Source organism: Narcine bancroftii, chromosome 1 (genome assembly GCF_036971445.1).
Source record: "Narcine bancroftii isolate sNarBan1 chromosome 1, sNarBan1.hap1, whole genome shotgun sequence".
Taxonomy (NCBI): domain Eukaryota; kingdom Metazoa; phylum Chordata; class Chondrichthyes; order Torpediniformes; family Narcinidae; genus Narcine; species Narcine bancroftii.
In genome coordinates this window covers 55188539-55215241 of record NC_091469.1, presented here as the reverse complement: position 1 = coordinate 55215241, position 26703 = coordinate 55188539, and the positions used below count along the sequence as shown (strand labels likewise).

The window sequence follows — 26703 nt, the reverse complement described above, 5'->3', positions numbered from 1 at the left end:
GACAAATTGGAAGAGGGAGGTGGGGAGGTAGTAATTTCCAGGTTTTATTTGTCCTGCATCTTACGGCTGTCTTTTAAGGGAATCAGGATCCAATTGTGGAGGGGGTTGGTATTGAAAATTAAACTGCAGTCGATGGAGTAGCCTGATATGCATATTGCTGTTGTCGAGGTGATCCAGAGCCAAGTGTTGGAATATTGGAAATAGTCATCCAGATGTAATCTTGCCATTGTCCCATATAACTGAAGCATATCCTCTTACTTTTGTATTCCATTCTCCCAGCAATAAACAACATAATTCATTTTCTATTCCTAATTACTTACGGTGCCTGCATACTAACCTTTTGAAAGCCATGCAGGAGAACAAGCAAATCTCTCTGCATCTTGTAGCTCTCCATTTACATAATATTCTTTCTATTTTTCATAATGCTTTCACATTTTTGTCTACACAGTATCAATCTACATTCCTTTCTGGCATCATTTTGACTCCTTTTCACAACTTACTTTCCCTGCTATCTTCAATAATAGCAAATGATGCCTTTATCATGTATTTTATGCAAATTGTGAAATTTTGAGGCTTTAGCACAGAACCTTTTTGTCAGTGCTTGTTCCACCTTGCCAGTGAGGAAAAAAAAGACCTGTTCATCCATACTCTCTGCAGGTAATCCTAAATCCACACCAATATATTACCTTCTACACCATGAGTTTTTATTTTCTGCAATGCCTTTTGATACAGCACCTTATTAAAATAAAACATGACATTTAAAGAGAGTTCATCAAAGACTCCTCCATCAAATTAATCATTTGGTCAAAAGAGAAGGCTCGCCAGCAGATATACTTAGGGAGGTGTCTGCGGAGATTCAGTAAGTCACCGAAGACTCTCGTAAACTTCTACAGGTGTACCGTGGAGAGAATTCTGGCTGGCTGCATCACTGCCTGGTATGGAAGCGCCAACTCTCAGAACAAGAATAAACTCCAGAGGGTTGTTAACTTACCTGTGACATCACAGGCACCAGACTTCACTCCATCGAGGACATCTACATGAGGCGGTGCCTTAAAAAACTAGACTCTATCCTCAAAAATCCCCACCACCCAGACCATGCCCTCTTCACTCTGCTACCATCGGGAAAAGGTACAGGAGCATAAAGTCGAGCACTCAATGGCACAAGGACTGCTTCTTCCCCACTGCCATCAGATTCCTGAATAATGAATGAACCAAAGGCACTGCCTTACATTTTGTGTACTATTTTTATAGAAGTGTTGCAAGATAATTATAATATGAATGTTTGCTCTATGTCGCTGCTGCAAAACACCAAATTTCATGACTTGTTCATGACAATAAATTCTGATTCTGAAAAGTTATTATGCTTTAAAGTTCATCTGAATTTTCATTCGGTCACCGCCCCCAAAAAATCAACATAACTGGAACTACAGGACTTGTAGGTGCACTATTACCAACCAGTGGATATAATTTTCAATATTTAGGCTCTAAAAATATTAAACAATGTTGAAATTCCTCTTTTGGTTAACCTTCTCTTCTTCCTTCCTCACCCTCATTTTATCTGTTTTGTTCCAGGAAAATAAAAAAAACCTAGTTTTCAGATCATGTCTGACTGAAAATATTTTTTTCCTGTTAACTGACCAATGTATTGTCACTCTATTTATAGGTTTAATGACTTTTCTGGAATTATTTGTTTTAAAATGGAATTAATAGAAAAAACTGCATTATCTATGATACCAGGCTCTCTGCAATTCATTTTAATTGCTCATCATGGTTGTACTGTGGTTAAATTACTGGTCTGTATCCAGAGGCCTGAACTGTTGATCCAAAGATATTGAGCCCATACCTTGATGGATAGGTCAAGCCCAAAATGTTGGTTATGGATCTTGATCTTTGCTATATAAAGTATGCTGTTTGACCTGCTGAGTTTTTCCAGCATTGTGCTTTTACTTTTCATTGAGTTCAAAACACACACTTGCAACTGGGGAACCATATATGCTGTCGTATGGGACGACCCCTGGAATTTCCATCCAAAATGGTGGGTTTTGAGTGAATACCCTTTGTATAAGATGACCTCAAATCTGGCACTTACCGCTGACCAGTGGATGCTGTGAAAAGCAAATCACAATATTTTAATAATAAATGATCATTTAAAAGTTTAAATTTTATTTGGATATTTTAAAATAAACCACTTCAGTTCCTGTAACAGGCCATTTAAAGCCTATGCAGACCCGACAGAAGTCAGACCAGGGAGCGCTGACAATTGGAAAATAACTAACAGGGCATGCACGAGATTGCATCGGAGCTGGCAGGAAGATGGCAGCAGTGTTTAGACTATGCTGCCAAGGTATCTGGATTTTAGTAATCTCTGGATTACTCCCTGTGCCACGTGACAGTGTGAATAGAAATAGAATGAGGTGGAGGATTAACACGTGGCTGAAGGGGTGGAGTAAGGGGCAGGGTTTTAAGTTTCTGGATAACTGGGACCTTTTTTGGGGGAGATGTGACCTGTACAGTAAGGACGGGTTACACTTAAATCCCAGGGGGACCAGAATCCTGGCAGAGGTATTTGCTAGGGCTACACACGATCCTTTAAACTAGAATGGTTGGGGGGAGGGAACAAAATAGTACAGAGCAGTAAGGAGAAGGTTAGAATGCAAACAATGAAAGTTTGTAGTAAGTATTTGAATATGGATGGGCAGGTGATAGAGAAGAGAAATGCTCTGGAAGAAGATGAAGGGCAATTGGCAGGAAAAGTAAATAATGTTGTTCTTAAAGATGAGGGAAAACAGGGATTAAAAAATGGGAAATCCCTGAAATTCATATATTTTAATGCCAGGAGTATTGCAAAAAAGGTGGATGAGCTGAAGGTGTGGATTGATACTTGGAAGTATGATGTGGTAGCGATTAGTGAGACATGGTTGCAGGAGGGATGTGATTGGCAACTGAATATCCCAGCGTTTCGTTGTTTTAGGTGTGATAGAGTCGGAGGGGCAAGAGGAGGTGGGGTTGCATTGCTTGTCAGGGAAAATATTACAGCGGTGCCTAGGAAGGATAGATTAGAGGGCACATCCACGGAGGCTATTTGGGTGGAACTGAGGAGTAGGAAAGGAGAGGTTACACTTGTAGGGGTGTATTATTGACCACCCGGTGGGGACCGAGACCTAGAGGAGCAAATCTGTAGGGAGATAGTAGATATTTGTGATAAGCACAGGGTTGTAATTATGGGAGATTTTAATTTTCCACATATAGATTGGGAAACACATTCTGTGAAAGGAATGGATGGGTTAGAGTTTGTGAAATGTGTGCAAGATAGTTTTTTACAACAATATGTGGAGGTGCCGACCAGAGAAGGAGCAGTGTTAGATCTACTGTTGGCAAATGGGATGGGTCAAGTGACGGAGGTAAGTGTTGGCGAGCACTTCGGGTCCAGTGATCATAATGCCATCAGCTTCAATGTCATTATGGAAAGAGAGAAATCAGGGCCAAGGATTGAGGTTTTTGATTGGGGAAAAGCTAGATTTGAGGAAATGCGAAAGGACTTGCAGGGTGTGCATTGGGACAATTTGTTTTATGGGCAGGATGTAGGAGAGAGATGGAAGTCTTTTAAAGATCAGATTTTGAGAGTGCAAAAGCTTTATGTTCCTGTTAGGTTAAAAGGAGGGGCAAAAGGTTTGAGAGAGCCGTGGTTTTCAAGGAATATTGGAAACTTGGTTCGAAGAAAAAGGGAGGCGTACATTAGATATAAGAAGCATGGAGTTAAGGAGATGTTTGAAAGATACATTGAATGTAAGAGGAATCTTAAGAGAGGAATTAGGAAAGCTAAAAGAAGGTACGAGAAAACTATGGCAAGCAGGGTGAAAACTAATCCAAAAGAGTTCTACAAATATGTTAATGGTAAGAGGAAAGCTGGAGACAAAATTGGTCCCTTAGAAAATCAGAGTGGAAAACTGTGTGTGGAACCTAGAGAAATGGGGGAGATATTGAACAGTTTCTTTTCTTCGGTATTCACTAAGGAGAAGGATATTGGGAGATGTGGGATAAAAAAAGCAAATTGGGTAAATATGGGGAATATAGAGATTACAAAAGGTGTAGTTTTAAGGCTTTTGAAGAATATAAAGGTGGATAAGTCTCCGGGACCAGACGGGATCTTCCCCAGGACATTGAGAGAAGTGAAGGAGGAAATAGCAGAGGCTCTGGCAGTAATTTTTCAAATGTCATTAGATATGGGGATAGTGCCGGAGGATTGGCGCATTGCGCATGTGGTTCCGTTATTTAAAAAGGGTTCAAGAAGGAAGCCTGGCAACTATCGGCCTGTAAGTTTGACGTCTGTGGTAGGTAAATTAATGGAGAAAATTCTTAGAGATAGTACTTATAAACATCTGGATAGACAGGGTCTGATCAGGAGCACTCAACATGGATTTGTGGGAGGAAGGTCATGTTTGACCAATCTGATTGAATTTTTTGAAGAGGTGACTAGGAATGTGGATGAGGGTAGCGCAGTGGATGTTGTCTATATGGACTTCAGTAAGGCCTTTGATAAGGTACCACATGGAAGGTTAGTTAGGAAGGTGCAGTCTTTAGGTATAAATTTTAAGATAGTCAAATGGATTGAACATTGGCTGAAAGGGAGAGGCCAGAGAGTGGTAGTGGATAATTGTCTGTCAGGTTGGAGGCCGGTGACCAGTGGTGTGCCTCAAGGATCTGTATTGGGCCCATTGTTGTTCGTTATATACATTAATGATCTAGATGATGGGGTGGTGAATTGGATTAGTAAATATGCAGACGATACTAAGATAGGTGGAATAGTGGATAATGAAGAAGGTTTTCAAGGATTGCAGAGGGATTTGGGCTGCTTAGAAAAGTGGGCTGAAAAATGGCAGATGGAATTTAATGCTGATAAGTGTGAGGTGCTTCATTTTGGTAAGAAGAATCAGAATAGGACATATGTGGTAAATGGGAGAGCATTGAGGAATACAGAAGAGCAGAAAGATTTAGGAGTAACGGTACATCGTTCCCTGAAGGTAGAAACTCACGTGAATAGGGTGGTGAAGAAGGCTTTTAGTATGCTGGCCTTTATCAATCATTGCATGGAATATAGGAGTTGGGAGGTGATGTTGAGATTGTATAAGACGTTGGTGCGGCCTAATTTGGAGTTCTGTGTGCAGTTCTGGTCGCCTAATTATAGGAAGGATATAAACAGAGTGGAGAGAGTGCAGAGAAGGTTTACCAGAATGTTGCCTGGGTTTAAGCATCTGGAGTATGGGGAGAGATTGGACAGATTGGGTCTTTATTCTTTGGAGCGTAGAAGGTTGAGAGGGGATTTGATAGAAGTATTTAAGATTATGAAAGGGATAGACAGAATGGATGTGGATAGACTATTTCCGTTAAGAGGAGGAAAGTTTAAAACAAGAGGACATGAGTTAAGAATTAAGGGGCAGAGGTTTAGAGGTAACATGTGGGGGAACTTCTTTACTCAGAGAGTGGTAGCTGTGTGGAATGATCTTCCGGGAGAAATAGTGGCGGCAGAGTCAATTGTATTATTTAAGAAAAGGTTGGACAGGTATATGGATGAGAAGAAGATGGAGGGTTATGGGCATTGTGCAGGGAGGTGGAACTAGAAAGGGGTGTTTGGTTCGGTGCGGACTAGAAGGGCCTAATGGCCTGTTTCCGTGCTGTAATTGTTATGTTATGTTATGTTAAGACGATACTTGAGCAACCTAAAACAAATTTCTTCGATGCTATGATATTTATTTTCAGGTAATTATAAGCTCTTCTCTCAAAAATACCACTTGGAAAGTTGCACATGTAAATTCATGTACATTGCAGCATACAGCATCAGGAGAGATTTTTTTTAACCATATATTCTAAGCTGGTGGCAGTATGAATAAAATTTAATATGCCATACTTACACTGATGCAAGATTAATGGAGTTATGCTTTATTCATTGGACTAAATCATAGATTCTTACAGTCCATAAGCTGCCTCTTACAAGTGTTTACTGTTTTAGCCCATGTTGATGTCATTTCACTGTATTTTTGACATTGTTACTTTTTAAGTATATGCAGTAAACTATGCAGGCTGTACTTTTCTGATTCAGATTTATTGTCAGAGAACATACATGACATCACATACAACCCTGAGATTCTTTTCCCTGTGGGAGAGCAAGAATTATGCATGGTCATGCAAAAAATAAACTGTATACACCATAAACATGTAAACAAAAAATGTGAACAGATAAAAAATATAAACAAACTGACCGTGTAATGCAGAGAGAATTTTTTAAAAAATCAATAAAGTGCACAAGTAAAAGTCCTTAAATTAGTCTCGAATTGAGTTTGATGGTGGAGGGGTAGCAGCTGTTCCTGAACCTGATGGTGTGAGTCTTGTGGCACTTACTGGTATATCTCTTTCCTGATGGCAGCAGCGAAAACAAAACATGTGGTAGGTGGTGTGGGTCTTTGATGATTGATGCTGCTCTATGTTGCCAGAGTTCTCTGCAAATGTACTCAACAGTGGGGAGGGTTTTGCCTGTGATGCCCTGTCTATGTCCTCTACCTTTTAGAGGGCTCTATGCACACTTTCCAAGACACCTCTGTCGATATTTGCCAGGGTTCCTGGTCGACACACTTTCATTATGATGCAACTAGTGTGTTGGGTCCAGGAATGATCTTTTGAGATAGTGACTCCCAAGAACTTAAATTTGCTCCCCTCTCCACCTCTGATCCCTCAATGATCACAGGATTGTATATCTCTGGCTTTCCTTTTCTGAAGTCAACAATCAGCTCCTTAGTTTTGGTGACATTGAGTGCAAGGTTGTTGTTGGCTGTATACTGATTCATCCCCTTCCTTTATACAAACCACTACCATGGTATCGTCTGCAAAATGTAGGTCATAAAATTAATTTGCTCAACCACTCCAAATCCAGAAATTTAATTTTGTCTTGTCTTTCTCATCAACTTCAATTCAATGTCTGAGTCATGAGAAATTTCACTCGTATATTTTAAGCAATTTTTTTTTGTTTTTCTTAATTATGTTGTGTGAGTGGAATCTGCTACGAAATCAGTACTTCCAAGGAGACCACGTTGCTCTTGAGTTACATAACCCCAGAGAAACATTCAGGAGGCAAATACGTGCAATAGTTTTACTCATCACTAGAATCAGTGTATTTATTTATGGTCTTTCATTGCAGATTGCTAACCACATTTGGATTCATGTGACAATACAAAACCTCCCTACATTTTATATGAAATGACTGCATTGTTCTATATATATATATATATATATATATATTCATATATATATATATATATATATATATATATTCATATTCATTTATGAATATAAATATATATGAATATCTCTTTGGCTTGGCTTCGCGGATGAAGATTTATGGAGGGGGTAAAAAGTCCACGTCAGCTGCAGGCTCGTTTGTGGCTGACAAGTCTGATGCGGGACAGACAGACACGGTTGCAGCGGCTGCAGGGGAAAAATGGTTGGTTGGGGTTGGGTGTTGGGTTTTTCCTCCTTTGCCTTTTGTCAGTGAGGTGGGCTCTGCGGTCTTCTTCAAAGGAGGTTGCTGCCCGCCAAACTGTGAGGCGCCAAGATGCACGGTTTGAGGTGATATCAGCCCACTGGCGGTGGTCAATGTGGCAGGCACCAAGAGATTTCTTTAGGCAGTCCTTGTACCTTTTCTTTGGTGCACCTCTGTCACGGTGGCCAGTGGAGAGCTCGCCATATAACACGATCTTGGGAAGATCGAATATATATATGAATATATATATGAATATATATAAATATGAATATATATATATATGAATAAAAATATATATATATGAATAAATATATATATATATGAAAATATATATATGAAAATATATATATGAAAATATATATATGAAAATGTATATATATATATATGAAAATATACATGTACTTCTTATACTAGTTTATCTTACCCCATATTATTTCTTTACCATGAAGTAAAAATCCAAATCAAATCAGGCAGCCTCAAGAACTGATAAGAAGTTTGGCATCACTCCCTGTGGCTGAATATTCAACCTATCTTCCCACATAACGCATACGAAAACATGTATGCTTCAATAATCACTTCTGAAAAAGCAGCTGGATCTTTCCAACAATTTTTGAATCTAGAGCTGAAATTTGCTTCCAGATAATTAGCTTCCAGAAACTAACTGCGGTTCAGGCTTTTCTATATCTACGTATGTTGCCACTGGTCTTTTTTTAACCACCTGCAGTTGAGCCTTGTTTTCAACTTTTTAGTTCATTTTGCTTATTTTTACATTATTTCTGATGTAGATGGAATCAGTCATTTCCTTCTGAAATATGATATATTCACTTCAAGCTACAAGTTTCGATAATGAAGTTACATGTATGTAATTTGTTACTTATTTTTGTGGGAGCAATTGCACTTTGATCTAATATGTTTTTCAGAATCAGAATTAGGATTTATTGTTATGAACAAGATGAAATTCAGTGTTTTTCAGCTGCATCATTAGTGCAAACATATTCTAAACATCTTACAACATTAGTATAAAAAATAAAATAAAATGATAATAACAAAAAAGTACACAAAAAGTAAGGAAGTGTCTTTGGTTCATTGATTATTCAGGAATCTGATGGCAGTGGGGAAGAAGCTGTCCTTGCACAATTGAATTGCTTTGTATGTTATTTCAGAGCCTTATCTTTCAATGTGGTGTATTCATGACCATGGTTTTTAAATGACAGTTTATTCATCATATTGGTCATTTCATTTTGAAACACCATTCCTATTTCTCTGGAGACACAATCTCCATAGCTCTCTGGAGTAATGAATCTCAAAGAATCACAATATTTGGAGAGAAAATTCCTCCTCATCTCCATCTTAAGTGGATGGATTACTACCAGTGCTCTAAAATTATACCCTCTGGTCCTCCACAAGGGAGCAACATCCTCTCAATGCCAATGACAACAACAGATTTCAGAAAAGTTTAAAATCATAATCCTGTAAAGAGTTCATTGACTTGAATCCAACGCTGGTCTATTCAGTCTCACAAATTCCATGTGCAGACATCACTTCCCTAAAGAGTTCATTCAAAGGCGGATTAACCATTAGGCGGAGTAAGCTGAAGCCTAGGGATCCGGAAGGTAAGGGGGACAGTCAAGCAACAAGAGAAACAACAAAAGAAATGTTACTTTAATGATACCGAAGAGTATTAGCCCCAATATTAAAAGTATTTTAAAATTGAACAAACTTGTAACTTTCAATGCTCCTGTTGTTTGGCTTTCACTTATTCACTTAGATCCAAAACCTGCCTTCTATTCATAACTTTTGTTACGAGTCCAGAGGACCCCAAAACCCAGCACAACAGAGGGTTACTTAAACAAAAGTTGCTTTTAATTATCTTTGAACATGAAAATAGAATCAAACTTTAACTTCCCTCTATTGACTTAGTTAATCCCCCTCTAATTCTAAGCGCATGTGTGTGTAATGTGTATATAAGTTTAGAAAAGTTCTTTGGTTCACAGTTCAATCTCACTGGTTGCAAACAATTCTTGTACTGTGCACAGAAGTTAGCATTAATAAAGTTCATCAGGCTTTGGTACTTTACAGGTAAACAGTTACCACTCAGGAAGGTTCTTGTTGGTTTTCAGAGAGAAAATTTTCTCATTCGAGGACAGCCACTCCAATGCCTTGAGGACAAAACTTGCCCTTTCAGGGTTCTCCAGGTGATAACCTCTTTCTTTCAAGTCACCACAGAGTTCCTTTCTGTTTCTCCTATTCCAAGGGAAACACCAGACAGCCAGTCCTCTCCTTTGACCAGGCAGACTTCCAAAGTTAGCCAGCTTGTCCCTCTGGAACCAAAGTCTCCGTCTCTCCTCTCTCTCATTCCCTCCCACTCTGAGAGCAAAGCTCTTCTGCCTCTGCCTGCAAAGACACACGCTCTTCCAAACAGCACATATACAGTAAAACCTCTAGTATCTGACACTTATGGGGTTGGTAGAAGCCAGATAAGTGAGTTTTCCGGTTGCTTGAGACTCACTCTTACAATGCCTAACTAATACACCTACATAAAGAATAAACAGTTCAAATGAAAAAATTACTCTACTGTGCTTACACTGAATAAACTTTATTTGAATGAATATATAAACAAAACATTGTTATTTTCAGTCATCCTTTGAAAACATTAAAACTGTCACTGCATCTGCAATTCCTTCCCCTCCACAATGCTGCCTGATCAATAACATGATAGATAATTAACCATTTACAAATAAAGGCTTACTAATATACTTAATAATATACTAATAAAGATGGTTTCTAAGCAGGGATAAGGAGACAGTTTAAGAAAGTCATCCAATGGCAAGCACCATCAACCTGTGCACCACCCTTTTATTCAAACACAACTTTATTCAAACAGTTGTTACGAGTGAAGCACAACCAAGGCACTCCGCTTGCTGAATATTTGCTCCTATCTTTACCAAAGGTTTATGTGTTATTTTAGGGAACATATACTTTCACAATTTTAAACTTTTATTTAAATTTTTACTTATACTTACTTATTTTAATTTTAATTTTTTTCCTCTTTGCCAGTTGATTGACGTTACAGGTTGATTGAATTCTAGATACCAGGGGTATCTTTTGGCAACTTGTGTCTAGGTCTTCGCTAAGTAGAATTAAAAAGGAATATTCACTGATGAAAGGTCTTTATTGCTTTTAGGTATCTCTTTTAATACCACTCCAAAGAAAAAAGGTTTCTCCTCCCCCCCCCCCCCCCACCCTTCTCCCAATTCTGAATAATATTTTGTGAAAGAAGTGCTTTTATTTTGTTTTTCTCAAAAGTTACCTCCTGCTGTTCCTCAGTGCAGTATGTTTCCACAAGACAGTATTCTCTCAAGAATTCCACAAGATGGCAGAATTTGTCTACTTAGAATTTTGCTAATCTGGAATACCATGAATACGAAATCTTTATTGTTAAATATCTTATAATATGTATTTTTTCAGGACTAACTTTTAAGTTTTGTTTGCTTTTCAAGACAAGACAATAACATAGACTCCACATCTTCCTATAAAGAATGCAGTGAACAAGCACCTGAATTGACACAAGGTATGTAAAATTTTCTGCTTTATTGTTTTAATAATATTTGGAACAGGAATGCTGCATTTATTTTTCAAAACTGTAAAGAACTGTGCGCATGATTTTTTTTTAAAAGTTGACGCAAGTCAATATTATTTAGATAATTATAAGGTTATGCATTTTTACCAGTTTGACATAATTTACTTTAATTTTGTTTCTATCAAATGGATATCATCAAATATAGTAAATACAGTACAACTCCAATTATCCAAAATCTTCATTTATCCAAATTTTTTTTGGACCTGTAAGTGACGACTGTTCACCTTCAAAAAATTTCAGATAAATGAGGATATCCAAAATGATCAGAAATCCTCAATTATCTGAAATTTTCATTTATCAAAAGTTTTTTTTGGACCTGGAAGTGACGTCTGTTCCCCTCCCAAAAAATTTCAGATAAATGAGGATATCCAAAATGATCAGAAATCTTCAATTATCTGAAATTTTTTCGGAGCTGAACTGACCTCACAGGTTAAAAAAAAGCTCACCCAGCATGATATTAGAAAGATGATTGTCCTTGTTTCAGGTAACTCCCTCCTGTCTCTTTCCATTTCTTCTTTACCTTCCCCCAATGACTTTTCTGTCCAACTCTCCCTCTCAAACTGCATGCCACGTCTCCCAGCAGTTGGAAGAATCCTTTGTTCCAGCATCATCAAGGAAAGCAGCCTCCCGGGCAGGAGCAAAACCTTGGGCTCAGTGGGATTCCCTTCCCTCCCTCTCCCTTTCCTTCCCGCTCTCCCCTTCCACCTTGGCACACTGGAACTCCCAACTCGGGAGTCTGGTGTGTGTGTGTGCAGTTGGCCGAAGGGAAGGTTCAGAGTTGGGACTCAGGCATCGGGAGCTCCAGTCCAAACCCTCCCCTCTGCCTACACAGGAGTTCCCAATGCCACCTGTGAATCTTTCTTACGGCACAAGCACACTGACTGGGCATCACAAGCTCTGGTGAAGGCCGAGGGAAGGGTTGCTGTGGTCTCTCATTTCAAAAATATGCAGTGTGGGAGGGCTGTGAGGTTGGGGGCGCTGCCAAGCTGAAAAGGTGGAGGGAGCAGTCACACCCCAGCTCCCACCCCCCCCCCCAAGCCACACCCCTGCTGGGGCTCCTGGGCAGGAGCGGGATCTCAGACGGGACGAGTTCGGGATCGGCAGCTGCATTGGGGATGTGTTGGGGATTGGCAGTGGCCAGGATTTTTTTTAGGTGAAAATTAAACATTATTTTAATGCTTAAAAAGTTTTCCCTGTAATAGGAGTTGGTTTATATCCAAATGAAAAACATTTCTGACTTCAAAACAGTAGGAAATTCAAATGAACATTAGAGGGTGCCACCTTACAGGCAGTTGTTCATAGAGTTTTGTCATTAGCATAAGTTAAGCCATAGATTTCATTGCAGTGTTTTTTTTTTCCATTTTCAAATATATTATCATTTTAAATTGTCATTTAAGGAACCATGACAAATGAAACAATTTTGCAATGTTTAAACCAATGCAAAAAATAATGAAACCTATTTTCCTGTGCCCATTTAAGTAGGTCAGGAAAATTTGTCCTAGTATTCAGAAATATAAATGGATTTCAGATAAAAAGCATTGATCATTTTAAATTTGTAATACACTGATAATATTTTACGACAATGAATTTAAAAATCAATCTGGGACTGGCTCTCTCTCCTCATTTTCATTCTGCCAAGAGTCCCTTTATGACTGAAAATGATCCTTGCTGCTGCAGAAACCGGTGAGATGCTGCACCCCACCATTGATAAAGCCAGCACTTCTCTTCTTCGGCTTGGCTTCGCGGACGAAGATTTATGGAGGGGTAATGTCCACGTCAGCTGCAGGCTCGTTTGTGGCTGACAAGTCCGATACGGGACAGGCAGACACGGTTGCAGCGGCTGCAGGGGAAAAATGGTTGGTTGGGGTTGGGTGTTGGGTTTTTCCTCCTTTGCCTTTTGTCAGTGAGGTGGGCTCTGCGGTCTTCTTCAAAGGAGGTTGCTGCCCGCCAAACTGTGAGGCGCCAAGATGCACGGTTTGAGGCGATATCAGCCCACTGGCGGTGGTCAATGTGGCAGGCACCAAGAGATTTCTTTAGGCAGTCCTTGTACCTTTTCTTTGGTGCACCTCTGTCACGGTGGCCAGTGGAGAGCTCGCCATATAACACGATCTTGGGAAGGCGATGGTCCTCCATTCTGGAGACGTGACCCACCCAGCGCAGCTGGATCTTCAGCAGCGTGGACTCGATGCTGTCGACCTCTGCCATCTCGAGTACTTCGACGTTAGGGATGAAAGCGCTCCAATGGATGTTGAGGATGGAGCGGAGACAACGCTGGTGGAAGCGTTCTAGGAGCCGTAGGTGGTGCCGGTAGAGGACCCATGATTCGGAGCCGAACAGGAGTGTGGGTATGACAACGGCTCTGTATACGCTTATCTTTGTGAGGTTTTTCAGTTGGTTGTTTTTCCAGACTCTTTTGTGTAGTCTTCCAAAGGCGCTATTTGCCTTGGCGAGTCTGTTGTCTATCTCATTGTCGATCCTTGCATCTGATGAAATGGTGCAGCCGAGATAGGTAAACTGGTTGACCGTTTTGAGTTTTGTGTGCCCGATGGAGATGTGGGGGGGCTGGTAGTCATGGTGGGGAGCTGGCTGATGGAGGACCTCAGTTTTCTTCAGGCTGACTTCCAGGCCAAACATTTTGGCAGTTTCCGCAAAACAGGACGTCAAGCGCTGAAGAGCTGGCTCTGAATGGGCAACTAAAGCGGCATCGTCTGCAAAGAGTAGTTCACGGACAAGTTTCTCTTGTGTCTTGGTGTGAGCTTGCAGGCGCCTCAGATTGAAGAGACTGCCATCCGTGCGGTACCGGATGTAAACAGCATCATGAAAGCCAGCACTTATATAGTCAGCAGAAAACTCGATATTCCAATATTCCTTTATTGTTATATATATAAGACACAAACTTTGTTAATTTTGGTGTGCCTTTACAGCACATAAAAAGGCACCAGTTAACCTGGCACCCCACTGAGTCCCTTGAGAAAGACAGTGCCTGAGGATTCACCTCCACAGTCCCCATAACGTTTAGAACCTTTTGAGTTGAACCAGAGCTCATGGCTTTGAGCTTCTAATACAGTGAGAAAGCTGTTAATGCGAGAGGCCCTTTGGGAGCCCTGTTTACCATCACCAATGTCATAAATCCTGATCACAATACCTAGTTCCGAAGAGAGAAAGAAAAAGAAAAGGTGTAGTGTAGAGCTTTAATTCTTAAAACTAATTGGGGAAAAACAAATGTGGCTTTTTATATCAAGATAGGGAATTTGAAGAGTTCCTGTATAGCTGTGAGTTTTGCAGTGTGAATTCTAGCACTGAAGGATTAATAAGGAAAGTAACTGAAATGGTTTTGCTAGGCCCGTTACCCTTCCTGTAAAAAAAAATGTATTATGCAAGAATAAATTTGACATGAATTTTCCACGATGTGAATGTTGTGTTTAGGGCCATTTCTCCTTTGTGTATCATTGGTTAACATAATTGACATGCATATGGCTCTTCAAGGTTGTTTTAAAAAAAAATCAGTAAAACTTAATGTGTGTACTTGGATCCTTATAAACCCTTGTGTAATTACTTGATTCTAAGATTTTTTTGCCTTTTTGGTGCATATCAACTATAACAAGATTTTTGATGGCTTTCAACATTAACAATTTTTTTTGTTTTTATCTTTAGATTGTTATAATAATTATGTAAACAATGTTTTCACCTTCAGTGTAGAGTATTCTGCTATTACATGTTTAATTTGCATGAGGTAGTATTATTGTCCATCAGTACTTTAAGAATGTCTTTCACAAAATGGATACGTTTATCTATCATGATTCACGTGTGTTTACTGAAAAGATAAATATAATTTACCTGTTTCATTATGCATTTTTGCTTCTCTCAATTGACACAAAAACCCTCAGTGCTATAATTTCGAGCTGCAGGTTGAGAATCTTACACTAAAATATGATAACTGATGCTCTTGGAGTTAACTTATTGCAACAAGTTAAATATTTTTCATGTATTTCATCTTTAAGAAGCCTTTTTTACATGCTGGCATTTGAAATATGAATAACGGATCAAAATCAATGTGGTAACATCTGCCTTCCTACTGAAATTTCACATATTTTCAACAGTAAATATTTGAAACTGTTGACATCCTTAATTTAATGAAATTATGTTTAGCTGCAATAATAATGTAATCATTATTTTAAAAGATTTCTGAGTATCAAAGCTTTAACAATTTAAAATTCATCAAGATAAATTCAGAGCAAAAACTTGGGTATTCTTGTACCACTTTGCCCACTCTTCATTACATTGAAGATTGAATTTGCTTGGGAAGGTGAACATTTTACTGTAATTATTTTTTTTATTGTGTGGAGTGAGGTAGAGATGTTTAAACTGAAACCTGGTTGAGCAGCAACCTCTATCAGAATAGAGAAAAACTCGAACAATATAAAGCTTATTCTCAATTGGTGTTTGATGGTATTTTATTCTAACTGATAATTAAAGCTATGTAGCCAAACTTGAAATTAGTAAACATGGTTTTACACAATTGAATAATTTTTACCTCCTGTGATAAAGCAAAGTTAAACCTCACTTTAAAAAGGATGATGTCTTCTTTGAATGTAACCAGGCTAATATTATCTTCTACACAGCAATATGAATACTAACATTTTTGCTGCAAAACTGTGTGATATTGATGACTTTAACCTCCTTATTAAGGCAGTTTTAATTTTGGAAAATGTAACTTTTTTCAGTTCCTGCCAGTTATTTTTTTATAAATCAGCTCTTGGAAATCCAGGTATCATTTTGATAAATCTATACTATTTGCTCCCCCCCCCCCCTCCAGGCCAACAAATTCTTCCCTGTGGGAAGTTAATTTAATTCATAATTCCATTAACAATACCCATCTGGTTAACAATGAAGTTTATTGAATGAAATATTACAATAAATTTGCAGTGGGGAGGCATTTATAGTTCATGATGCTACACATAATACGAGATGAATTTTGGCCGAAGGCTCAGTCATCACTCAAAATAAAAATTGGGCATCACCTATCACTCAGTTTTTCTCCATTTCCTTCCATATGAATATCTAATTATATTCTTTATTTCAGATGGCTATGGAAAGTCTCATATCAAATGATTGAATTACAGTGCCCTCCATAATGTTTGGGTCAAACACTTTATTTCCACTGTGCTCCACAGTTTTAAATTTGTAAACAAACAATTCACATGTGATTAAAGTGCACATTCCAGATTTTATTCAAGAGTATTTGTGTACATTTTGGTTTGACCATTTAGAAATTACAGCACTTTTTATACATAGTCCCCTCATTTCAAGGCATCACAAAATTTGGGAAATTTGGATTCACAGATATTTTTATTACTCTGGTATGTTTAATTGTTTCAGGTATAAGAGAGTTTGGCTTGCTTCTAAGCGTTTGATCTGCTTTGGAGTCTTTAGTTGCCATTTTTCAACGCAAGGACCAGAGTTGTGCCAATGAAAGTCAAAGAAGTCATTAATATGGCTGAAAAACAAGAATAAAGCAGTAAGAGATCGCCAAACCTTAGGATTACCAAAATTAACACCTTGGAACATCATTAAGAAGAAAGAACATACTGGTGAGCTCAGTAATTGCAAAGGGACTTGTATTCCAAGGAGTACCCCCCCCCCCAATACTGACAGTAGAAGAATTCTCATCTTAATGAAGAAAAATCCCCAAGCGTAAGTCCGACAGATCAGAAACCCTCTTCAGGAGGCAGGTGTAGATTTGTCATTGAGTACTGTCTGCAGAAGACTTCAAGAATTAGAGGCTACACTGCAAGATGCAAACCACTAGTGATCCACAGAAAGGATGGCCAGATTACAGTTTGCCAAGAAATATTTAAAAGAGCCTGCAGAATTCTGGAAAATGTTCTTGTGGACAGATGCAACCTAGATTGACCTGTATTAGAGTGACGGCAAGAGCAAAAACAAAGGAACTGTCCAAGATCCAAAGGGAACGACCTTTGCCATGGTTTGCATCTTGCAGTGTAGCCTCTGTCTTTCTGCTCATGAGTCTTCTGTGGACAGTAGTCATTGACACATCCACACCTGCCTTCTGAAGAGTGTTTCTGATAGGTTGGACGTGCATTTGGGGAATATTCTTCTGTCATCAGTATTGGTGGTCTTCTTTGGAATACCAGTCCCTTTGCGATTTCTTAGCTCATCAGTACGCTCTTTCTTTTTAATGATGTTCCAAACTGTTGATTTGGTAATCCTAAAATTTGGGCGATGTCTCTTACTATTTTCTTGGTTTTTTTTTTTTAGCCTCAATGACTTCTTTGACTTACATTGGCACAACTCTGCTCCTCTTATTGAAATGTGGCAGCCAAAGACACCAAAGGTGAAAAGGTTAGAAGCAAGGCTAACTTTCTTCTACCTGCATCAATTCAGCAGTTAAATACCCAATTAATTATAAACACCTGTGAAGCCAAATGTCCCAAACATATGGTGCCCTGAAATGAGGGGACTATGTATAAAAAGTCCTGCATGGTTAAACATGTATACAAATACCCTTTAATAAATGTATACTTTAATTACATGCAAATTGTATTATTAACATTGCAGAGGACACGGTATATTCTGCACTTGTTGAACAACCATTGTAATTGATCAGCAAGATTCTAAATCTTAGTTGTTTTTATTTTTTTTCACTCTAATTTTTGAACTTAAAAGTGGATGATCACCAATTTATGCAGTTACTAATTCTATTTTTAAATGTTGACATAGCTGATCCAAATCTGGCTTCATGGCAGGAATATTAAGGTGAAAGGTTTCAGTTTGTGTGAGATTGATAGTCTGTTTAGAAAGCCATTGAGAAACTTTGAATTAAGAAGTAAGTCTGAAATAGGAACAATTATTTATCGTAAGAGGATACCATTAACTGGAGTTGAGGGGAGTTATTAAAATATTCCCATCATAAGGATTATGTAATAGTCTTGAAGCATTATCCATCGAAACCAGATTGCTTTCAATAATTTCAGAAACTTTCACAGTTAAGTGCATTCAACCATTGAATTTATTCCTAGTTACTTTAGAAGTTGTGAAATATGTTTGGAATAAAATGCAGTTTAATATGCTTTTAGTTCACCAGTTGCGGAGCTGAGGAAAGACAACTGACACTCATTCAAGTGACTGTCAAAACTGTTTAAAATAGAGTTACATGGGCTTTTTTAAGCCACTTCCAGTTCGGACAGCCAGAAACCAGAAATGACATCACTGCGTCACCCAATGCTCCCCGCAGTTCATGGGCTTTCTCTTGAAGAAGGTGGCCTATCGCCATCTTTAGCTGATCTAAAACGTCCCCAGAGACCTGCCATAACAGGTGGCAATTCTGTGTTAAGCCCTGCCCCCTTCTGCCGCTACAATAACCACCCCCCCCCCCCCCCCGAATCAACATCCAGTTGTACAGTCTCATTGTTATGGTTCTTTGGAGGGGGTCCCTCAGCGTTTGGGAGGCAGTACCCGCATGGGCTCAGAAACTTCCACATGAGCGGGTTTAAGCCTATCACGAGTAAACTCCTGTCGACCACCAATATCCAGTAACATCGAGGAACTGTTGTTGTGCAGCACCTTATATGGCCCTTCGTAAGGTTGCTGTAGCAATGTAGCATGGGTCGGGCGACGGACAAAGACTAAAAGAGCAGAGTTGAGAGTAGCAGGAACGTGTAGGTGGCGAACCATGACAAGTGGCCAGTGTTGGAATGAGAGAACCCATCCCGTCGTGAAGACATCTCAATTCCTCTGCCGTGGAGGGTTCGCCTGAGATGAAAGGGGAATGTCAGTCAGTACTAGTAGGGGTGCATTGTAAATGAGTTCTGCTGAGGAAGCTTGCGGGCCATCCTTTGGTGCTGTTCGGAATTCGAACAGCACCCCTGGTAATTTATCTGCCCAGTGGTCTAGTAAGTCTCACCCTAAAGGCCTGCTTGAGATGTCAGTGAAATCGTTCCACTAGCCCATTAGCCTGCAGGTGATATGCCGTTGTAACGCTTGTCTTATATTTCTGAATACACCACAAACATCTCTTGTTGCGCCGACCAAGGTTCTGTAATTTTGGCAAGTGCAAAGGTTGATGATCCGTGTAGTCTGTAAAATGCCTGCCTTCCAGAAAGTGACAAAAATGCTTAATGGCCAGATAAAGTGTCAACAACTCACAGTTGAAAATGCTATATTTTAATTTTGGCGGGTGTAGGTAGCGGATAAAAAAAATGTGAGAGGCTGCCAGCGATCACTCACCCACTGTTGAAGAACCGTACCTACGGCAGTATCTGATGCGTCTGACGTAAGCACCAAAGGAGTGTTCATATGTGGGTGGACTAAAACATGGTCACGTCCGACAGAGCCTGTTTTGCTTCCTCAAATGCCACTGTTGTCTCCTCGGTCCAAGTAAGTCTTCAGCTTGTCCATTAGCAATTGAAACAGGGACCGCATATGTCTGCTGCTATCAGGATGAATCTGTTGTAAAAATTCACCATCCCAGGAATTGCTGCAGATCTTTAACTGTGGATGGTCTCGGGAAGGTTTGAATGGCTGCCTCCTTGTTTGGCAGCGGGGCTGCGATGCTCTAGAAAATCGATAGCAGACTTGCCAGATTTACTGTCAGGTCAAACTCCCGGAGTCTCTCAAATAACTGGCGAAGATGCTGCCTGTGATCTTCTGCAGATTCACTCACCACAAGGATGTCATGAAGGTACACGAACAGGAAAGGCAGACCCCTAGCCATGGCATCCATCAAACGTTGGAACGTTTGTGCTGTGTTCTGAAGTCCAAAAGGTGTCCTCAGAAATTTGAATAGTCCAAAAGAAGTGACGATTGCTTTTTTGGGAATGTCTTCTGGGCATCTGGGGATTTTGTGGTAACCTTTTACCAGGTCCACCTTGGAGAAAATGCACTTCCAATGAAAGTTTGCCACAAAGCCCTGTATGTAAGGAATCGGATATCTGTCCAGTTGCTCCATTGAGTCGACGATAATCGCCACAAGGCCACCAACCGTTCGATGTCTTTGGAACCAGATGAAGAGGCGATATCCATGGGGTCTCCGACCTGACAATTTCTCCATTGCTTGGAATTTCTCTTTAGCTTGCTGAAGCCAATCGAGAGGTAGCCTGCGGACTTTGGAAGGAAGGGGAGGTCCCGTGGTGAATTAGTAATGTTGCACCCCATGTTGAGAGGCATGTAAATGGAAATCCGGGGTAAGGAGCTCAGGAAACCCAGCGAGAATGTTTGCAAAGTCATTGGTGGCCAGTGTCTGCACACACAGCAATGCTGCCAGGTGATGGCTGGAGCAGAGTGGGCATATGTGGAAAGTAGCGGCGTGTACTAAGTGACGCCCTTTAACGTCAACTAATAAGTTGTGCGCCCTCAAGAAATCTGCACCCAGGATAGGTTGACGTACAGCCACTACCGTGAAAGTCCACTGGTAGGACACGTCTCCTAATAGAAGCTGAACCAATCTCATGCCAAAACTACATATGGTAGTGCTGTTCGCAGCACGCAGGTCAGACTGGCCCACTTGCAAATCCCGTTCATAAGCTGATGGCAGAAGGATACGGAGCTGGGCACTGATATCGACTTGGAATTTGTGTCCAGTGCGCTGGTCTGTAGCATATAGGAGGATCGTCAGGTTGCCAACCACTGAGGCCATTACTGGCGGCTGGTGCTGTTTTTTTTCCCCTGAGCATCTACGGAGTAGCTGCACAGAGGCACGCAACAGCAGGCATTACTTCTGAACTTCTTGTGGTAGAAGGCACACTCACCCCGGTTCGCTTCTTCCTCGGTAATTCGCAGGGTGCACCTGCAGCAGAAACCACAGCATTCACCTGGTTATCTGAGATGATTTGCTGGAACTTTTGGACCGGAGGATGTCTGCCTCCCTCGCCACTGCCCTTGGGTTAGAAAAATCAGCTGAAGAAAAGTGCAGGGAAGGCATTCCAAAAAAGACTGCTTGATCATTAAACAATCAAAATGCCCATCTGCCAGAGCAAGTCTCGTTCATCAGCTCAGAGCACCCTGACTCCCAGTTCCTTGAGGTGGAGCAAGTGTGTGCCCCTCTCCAGCTCCAGCATACCAAAAGTAGCAAGTAGGCTTTGAAAGTGTCGTATTGTCCCTCTGTAGGTGGGTTAATAATAAATTCATCTACCTTGGCAGCAGAAGTGCTCATCCAGTGAGGCTATCACATGCCAGTATTTAGTAGCTGCATTGGTAATGTTCCTTAGGTTGAACTGAGCCTCAGCTTGCTGGAATCAGGAGTGTGGGTTATGAGCCCAGAAGGTGGGCAGCTTAACTGCTACTGCCTGTAGTTCTGCTGCCTCACTCATACTGTGGCTGTGGAGCTGTGCTCCATTGATGGGGCTCATTTACCATTGAGCAGCCTGTTGGGGTCACCAATTTAGTGCTGCCAGTTGCAGAGTTAAGGAAAGACGACTGACACTCATTCAACTAACTGCCAAAACTGTTTAATCTCGAGTTGCACAGGTTTTTTTAAGTCACTCTGGTTTGGACACCCCAAAATCAGAAATGGCGTCATTGCATCTCCAAACACTCCCCACAGTTCACTGGCTTTCTCTTTGAGTTGGTCCAAAATGTCCCCAGAGACCCATCATGACAGGTGGCGATTGTGTCTTAAGCCCCGTCCCTTATGCCGCTACAACCTGACTCAATTGTAAAGTAAGTAATACGACAACATCCTACAGTTTAAAATTGGTAATCTTAATTCAAATATAACTTTCAAAGCTTGGCCTGTGTAGTTTGTCATCAATATATCAGCTTTAAAATGGAGCAATGAGAGCTGGATTTTCTTGTTGTGTTCTTGGTACTGTATATTTGTCTATTTGCATTAATGTTTTCAGTTAGTAAATGATGTGGATTTACCCTTTCTGAAGCAGGTGGAGCTTCTGGAGATGAAAGTGATGCACTCAGCATAAATGCTGAAGCATATGATAGTGACATCGAGCAAAATTGCAATGAACAAGAAGAGAGTACAGATGTGACCCTGCAGAAATGCACACCAACTCATGTGGGTGTGGAAGATGAAATTCAAAAGGACATTGAAAAGAGCGTGAATGAGATTCTAGGTTTGTCAGGTTCTGCCACTGGGAAAAATCAATCAGATGCTACTCCCAATGCTGATGGAGATGGTCTTCAACCTTCAGCACAGCAACTGGAGCTGCTCGAATTAGAAATGCGAGCCAGAGCAATAAAGGCTCTAATGAAGGCTGGCGATGTCAAAACACAGACTTAACTGAAACTTGGGTGTGATTCTTAAAAAGGTGCAAACGAGCACAAGCTGAAACTCCAAGCAAAATACAAGACCTGAAAAACTCCACTTTGTCCTTCCACCTCCCAAATTGCAAATGTATTTTTGTGCTGGAATTTTTTCATGTTTCTGAAATCTACTATGAAGCTCCCTTTGCTGCTAATACTTGGTGTTGGAAATACTCAGTTTTAAAAAAAATCCTGAGAAAGCAGGTATAAATATTTGAACATTTAATCTGTATCCATAAAAATAGTACCTAATATTACTGTGGACAGTCTGGCAGTAAAACAGTAAGTTAGTCCAAGTGTTTACTTGATACTCCTTTCAAAGTGTCATTTTTGTTAACACACTGGCTCAATTTGCCTTCATGCAGTTTTACCAGTTAAATGGAGAATCACTCTGAAATAAAGAAATAAAAAATATTTACTGATTGAGAGAATTACATCTCAATGTATTTTATACCTTGTAATGCAGAGTACTATTAAATTCAAGAACTTTGAATTACTTTTTTGTGCACATCTGAGCCTTGCTTGTAGTGATAGCCTTTCACAGGGGCGGGCAACCTTCTTTTACTATTCGTGGACAAGATGGTGTGTCAGTGGTTGACAGGCAGGCCATACTGATGCTACTATAAATGAAAAATAAATGGAATGAATATGATGATGCATTTCAGGTCCAGAAAGGCATCTTCAAATCTGGAAATGCACCAAAAATCACACAATTAAAAAAAGAGGTCAAAAAGGAGAAAAATTAGTCACAATGTAAAGAAAATAACCCCAAAATAGACAGCAGTGAAGGGGAGAAATGTCACACAGACAGAGGGTGTGTCGCGGAGAGAGGGGTCACACAGGGAGGAATTGACAGAAGCCCCTTTTATACTGAAAAGCTTGCGTGTTCACACAGAAGCAAAAAAAGCCAGCCCTGTGAGTCAAATACACTCCACTGCCTATTTGGATGGATCGATGACAGTTAAGCCTTGACACCCCCTTCCCATTCACCTTGAAATTCTTTCACACAGCACTCAAAAGGCACATAAAATCCATCTTTCAAGCTGTGTAAAAGAGGCTAAACAGAGAGAGGGATTTACACACAGATGGGGGTAGAAAGTATCCAGTGCAGAGGGCGGGGGGTATCTCCAATGCAATGAGGGCAGGTGGGCCAGATCCAGCTATAGGTCGCCCACCTCTGGTATCAGACATTTTTCAAAAAATCCTCTTGTGGCATCCTAATTTAAAGTTAAAGAATTTTTAAATTGCATATTTGAATAGGGTCATCATTAAAGAAATCGGGCACATCGTTTTAACAAGGAATTTTCAGTGCACAGTATTTATTTTGTAATAAAGAAAATTTTGTCTGTTAGTCATTTTTATTACTGTTAAGTCAATGTTCTCATTCATGACCATGCTTTATTTACTTTAAGTTAACTTTGAAATATGAAGTCATTGTGTGCAGATTTTGTTAATTCATCAAAATGGTTTTTCTTCAGCATGAGTATGGGAAACCATTTATTGAATGATAATCTGAAATCCTCCATTGGATCTAAAATAGCTTCTATTTTAATTGCATCAGAGGAAAATTGCTGTAGTTACTTTTGTTGAAAACAAAATTGCAATGAGTTCAAATTGGTTAAACCAAAAGCATGTTATTTGCATGCAATAACACAAGATTGCATTGAAGTTGCATCTCGTGCTCAGTTGTTTGTATTACCAGTTTTGTAAAACTTAATGTTTTCTGGATAATTCATTAAAAATATTTTTTTTAAAACATTGGATGAACAAGCAGTTATCACTTTGAAAGTGACTTGTGAAATGCATTCCTTTGAGGCAAATGAAACAGCTTCTCAAAGTTATTGCAAGTACATATATGGAGCAGAAGGATTATTCTATGTACTGCTAAAAAAAGTTGAGAACACTCCTAGGTTTTAAGCAAAGTATAATTTAATACATTTCCAATGTTTAAAAGATTGGAGACGATACATTGGAATACATTGGGTAGCTGCCTGAAATTACTGTAGACCCTCTCCACTCACATTAACCTGGTCTGGATGCAGAAGACCCATTTTTCACTCCAGGAATTTGTGTTTCAGGGGTAGTAAGACTGCATGTCAAACTAGGGCTCAGGCTTAAAGGCAGGTCCAGGATGTCCAAACATCCTTTGACAGGAGACAAATTTGGATTTAGAAGCTAGAGAGATTTTTATAAAATAAAATTATGCTTTTTTTTTTAAAAAAAAGCAACATTCAACACCCCTAAACCAGTTGCTTTCCTCAGTCTCCAAGTTGAAATTCTCCACTGCAATGAAAGGATCTCTAATCCTATAACCATTTTATCCATCAGTTATTACCACTCATGAAATCACTGCCAATGGCTTCTTCTCAATAACCTTTTTGCATTATTAATAAACTTAAATGTGGGCATATCCAAGGTTACATTTCTTCCTCAGAGATCATCATCAATGGAAATAATCAAAAATGAGTAGAAATAATGTTTTAGATCAGGGCCCTTTATAGAGACTAAAGTATGAGGAGATAATAATTATCAAAGTGGGGGAAATGGTGGATAGACATCATGGGATATTAGGTGAGAGGGGGGACCACATTTTTTTTTGGGGGGGTGAGAAGAGGGAATTGTAAAGAGTTGGAATCTCTGGAACCAGATAGAAGTGAGATTGCTGAAAAATTGATGTACGTGCCCTTAGGTTTACGCTGGTCCAGGAATAATGTGTGCCATTCTTAAAGTTTGGGGTACTCTGGCAATGATGGCCGAGAACAGACATGTCTGTTGGAATACCGAGGGTAATTGAAATGGTTATCTCCAGGGAATTCAAGCTTAGACCCTTGGACAGAGCACTGGTGTTCACTGAAGCAGTCACTTTGTTTAACCTCACCGATTGAGATGAGGCTACACAGAGTACAGCCAATGCACTGGTTTAGATGATGTGCATGTAGAAGCTCTGCCCCAGAAGGATGGTCTGTGGCCCTGGATGGAGGTGATTGAGAGATGTAGGCACTTTAAAAAAAAATTAAAATCAGGCAAATCATTCTCACTATTATAGTTAGCTAATCTAGAAGCCATCCAACTGACTTTTGATTATGCTTGCTTTACTCACTTTGCATCCATATGTAGCAGGTTTGCTCCTCACCCAACCATCTGAATACCTGGCATCCTCACTCCAAATTAAATTCAATATGTTAACCATCGCTAACAAAAGTACATACAAATGGAAAGCTTAAATAAAACTAAAATGATGTTCCAGTATTCAATGCTGGACTTTTGATGACTCAATTGGATATCGAAGATCTCATGGGATTATTCAAAATGGAATGGGTGAGTTTTATCTTCTGGCTAATATTTAATCAATCACCAATACTGATTAATATGGTATTTAACATATTGTATGTAGGACCTTGTAAATTGTATGCTATGTTTCCCATGTTATGTGTTTATGTTTCTCAAGAAATTTAATTCACAAGTGCTCTTGGATGTGTTGCGATCCTGTGGTATTTTCCAAATACAAATTATATTCAATATTTACTTGCCCCAATTAGTCCAGTAGGAATAATCTGGTGCTCACCTGAAATACAATTTACGGCGCCGTGCACACCCATCTACAATCTCCAGGTCGTCTGGCCATCCAAAGATGATTAACTTTGGAATTATAAATGGCAAAATTTACAACTGTGTCTTAAAATTGACTTATTGCTTGTATCTTTAAACTTTGCAAAATAAAACATTTGTATGCTATTTTACTCTGCTCAAGAGAATTTAAAAAAAAAAATATGTAGACCAAGTAATGATGTACATTTGGCAATATGTTAATTGTGTAATTAAACATTATGAAACACAAAGCATTGAATTATGTTCAAATTCAATTGTGTTAGAGCCCGTCATAGGGAACTTATGAATACAATAAAATGTATAATTACCTTAATTAAAAAAATAACTACTATTTTGATTTCAACTTGTGAAAATGCAACTTGTGTCATTAAAAAGTGTAGCAATAACAATTATATTTTGGCACAAATTTAGATGTCTTCAAGACTGTCCAGACAGCATTGGCAACAGTTCACTGTTGTCTGTCATTTTAATTCTCTCATCTCCTGACCAGTGTGGCCACCTGCATTAATTTAACAAAGCCCAAAGTGTGCTAGAGTGAAAGCACCTCGCCTTGTTTAAGTACATGTCATCTTTTCAGAAACCACGTTCTTAATCCTGCATGCACAGGTTTGAATGATCTAAAGTTGACTGAATAATTACAGAAAAAGGG

The 26703-nt window shown here is 39.6% G+C and overlaps 1 protein-coding gene across 3 annotated transcripts in view; it reads left to right on the top strand.

The window, feature by feature from the left end:
* LOC138758364 (caspase activity and apoptosis inhibitor 1) overlaps positions 1 to 26284 on the top strand; it is a 60334-nt gene extending 34050 nt beyond the window's left edge. For 2 of the 3 annotated variants that reach the window (XM_069927193.1, XM_069927183.1), the window contains exons 5-6: positions 11032 to 11102; positions 22064 to 26284. In XM_069927193.1, the coding sequence (XP_069783294.1) occupies positions 11032 to 11102; positions 22064 to 22422 (430 nt within the window). In that variant the 3' untranslated portion in view covers positions 22423 to 26284. The remainder of the gene's footprint in view (positions 1 to 11031; positions 11103 to 22063) is intronic. The other variant, XM_069927199.1, reaches the window with a different exon arrangement.
* Positions 26285 to 26703: the final 419 nt, after the last annotated feature.